The sequence below is a fragment of the Crassostrea angulata genome, chromosome 5 (genome assembly GCF_025612915.1).
Source record: "Crassostrea angulata isolate pt1a10 chromosome 5, ASM2561291v2, whole genome shotgun sequence".
Classification (NCBI taxonomy): domain Eukaryota; kingdom Metazoa; phylum Mollusca; class Bivalvia; order Ostreida; family Ostreidae; genus Magallana; species Magallana angulata.
This window is the reverse complement of record NC_069115.1, coordinates 6,338,363-6,347,854: the sequence shown is the minus strand read 5'-3', so window position 1 is coordinate 6,347,854 and position 9,492 is coordinate 6,338,363. Positions and strand designations below refer to the sequence as shown.

Genomic DNA, 9,492 nt, shown 5'->3' with positions numbered 1-9,492 from the left:
CAGGTTAAAAAGTGTATTCAATGTACGAACTGTAACATTTAAAAAATGCCATCATTTTGTGAAAAGCAGTTTATATCAGTGAAGATGGAAGAACATTAATTCTTACAAAAAAATTATCAAAAGTCAGATGAAACATTTTCGAACCTTCCAAACGAGTAAAATGACCGGGAAGGCAAGTGTAAACTACTGGTAGCCGCAGTAATTTACATATAATTTACAGCAAGTTACATATAGTTTACAGTTATTTACATATAATTTACAGTTATTTACATATAATTTACAGTAATTTACATATAGATCTCGTAATTACGAGAAAAAATCTCGTTTTTACGAGATAGTTATCTAGCTTGTTATTACGAGAAAAGAGCTCGTAATTACGGGAAAAGATATTGTTAATTATAATGAGTTAATTATTTTATAATTAAGAGGAAATATCTTGTTATAATAAAATACATAGTACATATAGTTATTTTTTGTTGTTTTTTTTGTACTTCTAAAAGTCTTGAACATACATAATGAGTGTTTATTCATCAGATCTAGATCTGCAAGTTGATTTTGGTTCACTCTTTCAGTCTATCATTTACTTTCCAGAAACGTTAATTCAATTTTGATTATCTTTAAATTACAACATCATTATTTATATATTGATTCCTACATGAAATGATCGGATATGGTATCTTATCTGATATGAATAAGTGGAAAGAACTTCAAGTAATTTTATTTTTTAATGTTTATTTATACAGTCCCACTCTAAAGTAAAAACTAAGTATAGTCCAAGTCATAAGAACACAATTCTATTAGTAACAGATAACTGCATAGTTTCAATCAATGATATACGGGATTTACGTCGAATTATGATTTATATACAAAAATGTATTCATACACAACCTGCATGTATATTGAAAATAATTCTTTTTGTATATTAACATTTTCGAGTCTAAAAACAAATTTAATTTATCCTTCAGATTAATAGATTGGTCAATTATTTTACTAATCAACCAGGACCTAGTCTAGTTCAACCAGACGCTCGGCTGTCTCCGTAAATCTCTGCTCGTCGGAGATTTACGGAGACAGCCGAGCGTCTGGTTGAACGAGACTAACCAGGACCGGGTTGAAATCCCTTATCCAGTGGTTAATTTTGACCAGTGGTTAAACTCTGATTCTCAAAAGTTAACCTTTGGGTAAATTGCTTAACCAGTGGTTAACTTTAGGCTAAAGTCAACCATGCATTCTACAGAACTGGGTTAAGACTTTTGACCGGTGGTTAGACATAATTGCTCCTTGTTGTTGTTGTCAGTTTTGGTAGACAAGTTACACAAGAATAAGTAAATAGATATTTTTAGTCAAAATTTCGACACAACAAATAAAATTATTAAATGAGACATATTTTGAATTTTCATTCTAATATAGAATTATATTACTTTTTGCATGCGTATCTATAAATACAGTGGGGCTTCAAATATCCGGACGCCCAGATATCCGGACGCCTCAGTTTACAGACTATTTTATTTTATCAGAATTTTTGTCTGTTGTTTTGTCTCAATTCACCTCACAGATCAGTGCTGTCTGTTTTTACTAATAAAATCTGTTTCACTATAAATTTTGCTTCATTTAACTGGACGGCAAAATCTAACGATACTCCGCTTAAATTCATACAATAGGAAGTTTATGCCTATTGAGTTAGTTGAGTCTCACACCTTTTTCGAATGCTTGATCCTCATTAGACATTTGTTAGAGGTCGTATAAACACTCTTGACTTCTCCTTCACACCCCTGCGAATGTGTTCGGAATTTTTTCTTCATCGTTATGTAGTAAATCCAGAGGTACTCGAATGAAAGTTCACGAGACTTTCCCGGGATGTGTTCAGTTTCTGTGAAATTTCGAGCGGAAGTATAAGTGTTCGGATAATATTCTCAAATTACGTAAGTACTGGTCGTTTTTCATATCACATCCTACTTTGATTTAATATGTTATATATTTGACACCAAGTGCTTAGATTCTAGGAAATAGACTATAAACTCGAGGCAGGATTTTTAAACAACGTGGTCTAAATTTAAATGACAATTAACTTTCAAATATTTTCGACAGTACTAGTTAGACTGGATAAGTCACGCCTCACTGTACTTGGTTTGGATATATCTTTACACATGTCAAGTGCAATCACTTTAAAATATCCCTCTACTTCATGCCAACTGATTGGATGTGCATTGGTTGAATATTGTCGTGTCAAGATATAGATTGTTAAAACATAACGGAAATAGGCTCATTTCGCACTTAGACATATAAATTTGATAAAATGATATATATCGGAAAGGACAAAACGTATAATATTTTGGTTAATATTTCCTGACTAAATAAAAATGTAAAGTAAGGATTCGTGTACTAGTATTAATCAAAGTACTGAAGTACTGACGGGAGTTGATTTTATCGATTATCATTTATTTTAAAATCAACGATATGTGATTTTGCATGGCAAGTAGTATCAGTAATCGAAATATTTCTTAGAAATTGTATGGATCCAGGCAAGATTGAACTCTTGTCTTGTTCAACCAAACGCTCGACTGTCTCCGTTGATCTCCGACAAGCAACCGAGACTCTGTTTTGTCGGGTATTAACGGAGACAGCCAAGCGTCTGGTTGAACGAGACTACAATTGAACTCTAGCGTATGAATACATACGACTTTAAAAAAATCTAAACTGCTTGTACAATTTAAAATCTTATTATTTCATGGTATTAATAAATAAGTTTTCCTGAAAAACAATGCTTCAGAATACATAGCATCGAATTTACCGATTATTTCCAAGAATTGAGTGTTGTCAGCGGTATTGATTTGTGCTTTGGTCCAAACACTGTTTCACTTTCGTTTTGCTCGAGTAAGTGCATAGGAGAGTTGATTAAAATCAACTCCCAAAAACAGGTCAATTTTAAAGGACAACTCTATTTTCTTGCTGTTTAGTATGAACGGCAAAGAAAACAGCATCAACACCCATTATTTAAACAATAAAATGCTTTCTTTGGTGATTCATTCGGGTTATGTAAATTTTTTCTGCAATGATCGCTATACCTTCATATCCCGAATGAATCACCAAAGAAAGCATTTTATTGTTTATATTAACATCTTTCTTTTAGCCAATTGATAAATTGATTATGAAAAGTCAGTAAAATTCACTAAATTACTGATATAATGTACGTAAGTGCGTTAACTAAAAGAAACAGCCAAATCGTCTCCTGTGAGACTTTGAGTCTGACCTCGTCATGATTATTTCTTGCAGATCGTGATTTTTCCTATGTAGTTGTAGGTCTCGACCAATCGATAAACTGGGCGTGTCAAGTTTGGTCCTGTCACTTTTTTGTCAGTTTCAGCCGCTGTAGATTTCGACCAATCAATAAACGGGGCGTGTAGATTTCAATCTGGCTGTTTCTATAGAGCTATGAATTAACTATATTATTCCGTAAGAAATAGAGGGAATAACACTTGGTAGATGTAAATATAAACAAATAAATTATCATTTATGACTATACAGTACTTTGGAACAAAAGCGTCCGGATAACTGAGGCTCCACTGTATATTGCATCTGAAAAATAATGGAATGTGAAATACACATTATCTCTGAACTCTATCATGTAGATACATGAAGATTATTTACTAGCTTGAACGTGCAAGTTGAATATTTTTATTAGTGTCTATCATATCAATGCAAAAACATGTATACTATATAGATGATACTAGTAATTTATGAAACAGTGCATTTTTATACTATTTTTTAAGGGGATGATAGATTCTCCCAAAAAAATAAAAATAAACAATTTGAAGAAAAGGGGAAAGAGGGATAAAAATATTTTAATGTTATATACTATAACTTCCAAAATCTAAATTATTTTAAAGTAAATTTGGTGGGGTTTTAAGTTAAGAATTAATGCTAACAGAAAATTGTTCAGCGACAGCAGTAAAGGTTGTGGAAAATTATTGTAACTCCTTTTATATGTGAGTTTTACATCTATTTCCTTTTCTATTGCTTTAAATCGCAATCCAATTATCCCCCCTCACACACATACATAATTAAGGGTATGCAAGTTCCATATTAACACAATGTGCAGAGTGCAGCAATGATTGCTTTTCTAATGATAATGACCCATGTGATCCCTAAATTGCTACATGGATAATGAATCCTTATACATATACTATAAAATAAGCTTTAATAAAATTAAATTTTCTTTATTTACCGAAAAAGGGGGAAGGGGGTTAATCATTTTTGCGAGGGCTCAAGCTAGAGGTAAATTCATGTGTATACATAGTGTAAGTTTCCTTATTTGTTGGTGAATAAGATTTTATTAAAACAGCGTGGGCTTTTAGAGAGTCCAATAACAATTTTAGAGACTGATTTACCCCCCCCCCCCCTCCCCCAAATCTTCACATGATGACTTGTGGCCAATGTTAGCTATCCACAGGTTGTTATGTACACTTCATGAAATTCTCCTGATTTCTTTAACATTGAATCGATAACTAGCAATGTCCCAATGCAAACTGAAAAAGCGGATCCGCTCCCCTTTAGCAATGGCCTAATGGAAACTGAAAAATCGGATCCGCTCCCTTTTACTAACAAAAGCTAACAGTTACATGTATTGGAGCACACAAAACATTGAGTCCATTACATGTATTTTTATTTACTTGTATAGATAGATAGATTTATAAAGTCTTGAACTTGTTTAATGATAAATTAAGTGCTGTCGGTCCAAAGAGTTATCAATTTTTTTCAGCCATAATTGACAGACGAACAAAGTAAGGCCACCTAGGCATAAACATATATGTATACATACAAATAAAATTTCAATCACGATTAAAATTATTATATAAGTATTGGAACTCTTTATTACGAGGAGATACAAGATACAAACAGATACTTGAGGAACGTGTCGTGTTACCTTAAAAAAAAAGAAAAGAAAAACATATATACAGGCGTGTTCAAAACTATGCAAATCTATGTATGCGGATTCATTAGTAAAAATTATTACTTTTCTACGGCGGCGTGGAAGGGCCAACTGAAAAAAAAATTAATCTTATTCGTTCGGACGAATTAAGATTTGTTCGGATGAATAAGTTATTTGTTCGGACGAATTAGGATTTATTCGGACGAATTAGCTATTTGTTCGGACAAATAAGTTATTTGTTCGGACGAATAAGTTATTTGTTCGGACGAATTAGCTCTTTGTCCGAACAAATAGCTAATTCGTCCGAACAAATCCTAATTCGTCCGAACAATTTCTAATTCGTCCGAACAAATAGCTAATTCGTCCGAACAAATAACTTATTCGTCCGAACAAATAACTTATTCGTATTCGTCCGAACAAATAAATTATTCATCCGAACAAATCTTAATTCGTCTAAACAAATCCTAATTCGTCCGAACAAATAACTTATTCGTCCTAACAAATAACTTATTCATCCGAACAAATCCTAATTCGTCCGAACAAATCCTAATTCGTCCGGACAAATAATTTATTCGTCCGAACAAATCTTAATTCGTCCGAACAAATAACTTATTCATCCGAACAAATCCTAATTCGTCCGAACAAATCCTAATTCGTCCGGACAAATAATTTATTCGTCCGAACAAATCTTAATTCGTCCGAACAAATAACTTATTCGTCCGAACAAATCCTAATTCGTCCGAACAAATACGTAATTCGTCCGAACAAATCGTAATTCGTCCGAACAAATCGTAATTCGTTCGAACAAATAACTTAATCGTACGAACAAATCGTAATTCGTCCGAACAAATAACTTATTCGTCCGAACAAATAAGAATTATTTATTTTTTCATATGACCCTTCCACGCTGCCGTACTTTTCAGATCAGTTATAAGTTAAAATTATTGCTGCACCTGAGTAAGACTGTAAAGGTAAATATGCCGTTTGAAATAAAAAATTTTAAAAGAAAAAAATGTTTGCGTTTTTCAATTTATGTACAAAAGTTTTAGACTCTGTGCAAATGATACAGTTTAAACACAGGGGCTCGTCACGAAGTTTTTTCAACCTTCTATATCTACCAACTCTATATACAATAAAATACACAAGGGAGGAATCAAAACTCGAAAAAATCGCTACCTCCCGATTTCGGTCGCCTCGTATTAATTCTTCTCGGACGATAAACCCTGGACTCTAGGTATCATTAGATCGGGAAAAGACCATATAGTTTTTAGGAATACCTGCAAAATTTAAACATCGGCAACAATTTTAGACGTTTTCACGCATTTTCTTCCAGTTTACTCTCCGGTGACACTTTCTTCGATCAGATGTCGCGCTCTCATTGGTCAATTCAATGTTGCTCAAGATAACTCGTACGCGGACTTGTATTTTAGAGGGATTTTCAAACGATATTCAAACTTGCTTTGATGCAAGAAATACATAGTCACGTCCTACCGAATGTCCGAGGTATGGTTAAAATATTTCTACATAAATATGAAAATTAATACATATACTCACCACGTAATAAGAACTTTTTCACTCATCATTTGAATATCCCTCTAAAATACGAGTCAACGTACGATTTATCTTGATCAACAAAATTAACCAATGAGAGCGCATGAATAAATTTGGTGCGCGACATCTGATTCCTCCCTTGTGTATTTTATTGTATAGAGGTGGTAGATATAGAAGGTTGAAAAAACTTCGTGACGAGCCCCTGTGGTTTAAACCAAACACATTTAAAATTATTGAATATGAATAATTTATATGCTGACCGGGTCGGTCAGTAAACGCCCAACTTTGAAATATTCATGGACACGTGATGTGACAAGCTAATTTTAGAAGGTAGACAAGATGTCGACGCGATAACGTAGTCGGTCCGTAGGCAGTGGAATAACGTGTTCGGAAAAAATTTTTTGACAGAGAACGTTGTAAAATGAAAGTCTACGTGTTAGAAACACCATGTTAAACTATATTAAACTATATTAAACATATTATATTATATGTTAAACATGTATGAGCCTGCAGGTGGGTGTTTAATCAAAAAGATATTTACTCTTAAAGGAAAAGAAGCCCAGGTCTATTGTACGCTATTCATTTCTGAATATGATAAAACTTGACAATGTATCACCTAGCGGTAAAATTTGAGATATTCATTTATAGGATTCATATTTCATTATTATTATTCAATAAATAATTCATTTACAATTACAAATATGCAAAAGAGAGAACTATACTACCCAGTATATATATTTACATCTACCAAGTATGATTCCCTCTATTTCTTCCCGAAACTTATCATTAATTCATAGTTCTATTGAAACAACCATACTGAAATCTACACCCCCCGTTTATCGATTGGTCGAAACCTACAGTGACCTAAGAAAAATCATGGACTGCACGAAATAATCATGATGTCAGACTCAAATTCCCATAGAAGACGATTAGGCTGTTTCTTTTAGCTAAGGTACTGATGTTCATTTACATTTTATTTAGTGAACTTTACTTACTTTTTACAATCAATTTATTATTTTGTTAAATGAAAGATGTAAATATAAACAATATAATGCTTTACTTGATGATTCATTCGCGATATGAAGGTAGCGATTATTGCAGAAAAAATTTACATTACCCACGAAAGAAGGTTATGCATTTTTTCTGCAATGTCGCCACCTTCTTGTCCCGCATGAATCCCCAAAGAAAGCATTTAACTGCTTAAATATTTCGAGGAGAAATGAAAAGTTTTAGTGTGATCGCTTCGAAAGTAAAGGATCGACGGCGAATTATTTATTTTCGTGATGTTCCTCGTTTTTTTCAATTCAGCAAACGCCAATGTAGAATGTAGAATGTATGCTTCAACCATATTGCGCAAACAAATGAATATACCGTTGTTGATTAACGAGGAGTATTGCACTTAATTTACTTACATTTCCTTTAAATGAAAAAAATGCAATCGCAAACTTGATTTTATTTGTACTAGTTTTGATTAATTATACCGCTAAAAGACGCGAGAAGAAGGTATTCGACGCGTAACTTTTCTTTGGCACACCTCAACCCGTGTGTGACGTTGCATGTACGCACAGCGTCATAATAACAACAACGTCACAAACAATATCGGCGTCACTCTGTGTTATAACAACGGAATTGTTGGCATTATAACCATGGGCTGCATCAACACAAAAGTGGCGCCAATCCCTGAAAACATCAGGATTCGCACAAAGAAGGAAAGAAAAATGCTAAAGAAAGCTTTGAAGAAGCAGGGCATCACTGCCAAAGTGACCAAAAGCGGGGTTGCTTTTGAGATCCCAATCTCCGGCGACTTTCGGAGGACCAAACTACCTCCGATTGGCAAACCAATGGAGAAAAAGGAGCATTTAACACACAGCTCCGCTACTGATATGATTGCGGCAGAAATCAAACGTAATTTCCATCAGTTTAAGTTTTCTTTAAATTTTTCATCAAGCCGCCTACTCTGTGATGTAAACTCTTCATATTCAGATTCTTAATTTTATTTACCAACAATTTTTTTTAATAGTTTGTTATCGTCGTATTGTAGGAGAAAAAGCAGCTTTGCAGTTGGAGAGAGTGAGATCCGCCAGATCACGGCGTGAGAACGCAGAGCAGCTAAGAAAAGGTAGGTTTACGGAATACGTTTATGTACAATATTTTGTGTGTGGCTTACATATAAGTGCGTTTAAGTACATAATTATCTATAATTTTGGCCTATTACAACTGTCTTCATCTATATAAGTATTAAAAATGCACACGTATATCATATTACACTTTTTTATTACCCATCATATCAAATAAATTCAATCTTTAATTAGCTGCCGTGGAACGCAGTACTAGTATTCAGAGTAAGCAAGAGGAGGCCGCACTGAGGCGAGCGGATAGAGAGAAAGATTTAATGGACAAATTACATCGTCGCTCCCTGAAACGACAGACCAACAAGAAGCTGGCCCACCTATTGGAGCTGTTTGATATGCTGCAATAATTCTCACTGTTAAGCTTCTATTTCAAACTGCGATATCGTCAAAATAAACTGGTCTCTATCTCTATTCAAGTTTTTGTGTTTTTCTTTGAGCTTATTTCAGTTTTAGAAAAGAACAAAGATGTGCATGGAAATTTTGGTTTATACGTCAAATTTACAATAAGTATAAATATGTATGAGTTTACTGAATATTGTGTTGTTTAAGGTTCAAAAGCAACGTTTTTTCGTTGAAAAACTAGCTAGACACTCAAGGCTGACAGCTAGTATAATTTGTCAGCCCTGCAAGAATTCAACCAGCCCGGAGAAAATAGTTGACATTTTAATTTTTTTTTTTAATTTGCACGTAAAACATTCAAAAATCTGTTTTTCTATTTTGTTTCGTCATTAAGTTGTTTTTGGTTGAAAGGTTGAATGCAAGAGAAGACACCGCCCACGAAGATGACAAAAGCAATAGCAAAAATCAAGCTCAATTGTGGCCTGAAACACAGAGGCATAAACATCTGCAATTTATCTTACGATCTTTAAAAATCGTGCA

The 9,492-nt window shown here is 33.6% G+C and overlaps 1 protein-coding gene across 1 annotated transcript; it reads left to right on the top strand.

The window, feature by feature from the left end:
- Positions 1 to 7,784: 7,784 nt before the first annotated feature.
- LOC128182988 (uncharacterized) lies at positions 7,785 to 9,008 on the top strand. Its single transcript, XM_052851770.1, has 3 exons — positions 7,785 to 8,386; positions 8,523 to 8,600; positions 8,794 to 9,008. Exons 1-3 carry the CDS (start codon positions 8,038 to 8,040, stop codon positions 8,958 to 8,960), a joined length of 594 nt encoding a protein of 197 aa, XP_052707730.1. The 5' UTR covers positions 7,785 to 8,037; the 3' UTR covers positions 8,961 to 9,008.
- Positions 9,009 to 9,492: the final 484 nt, after the last annotated feature.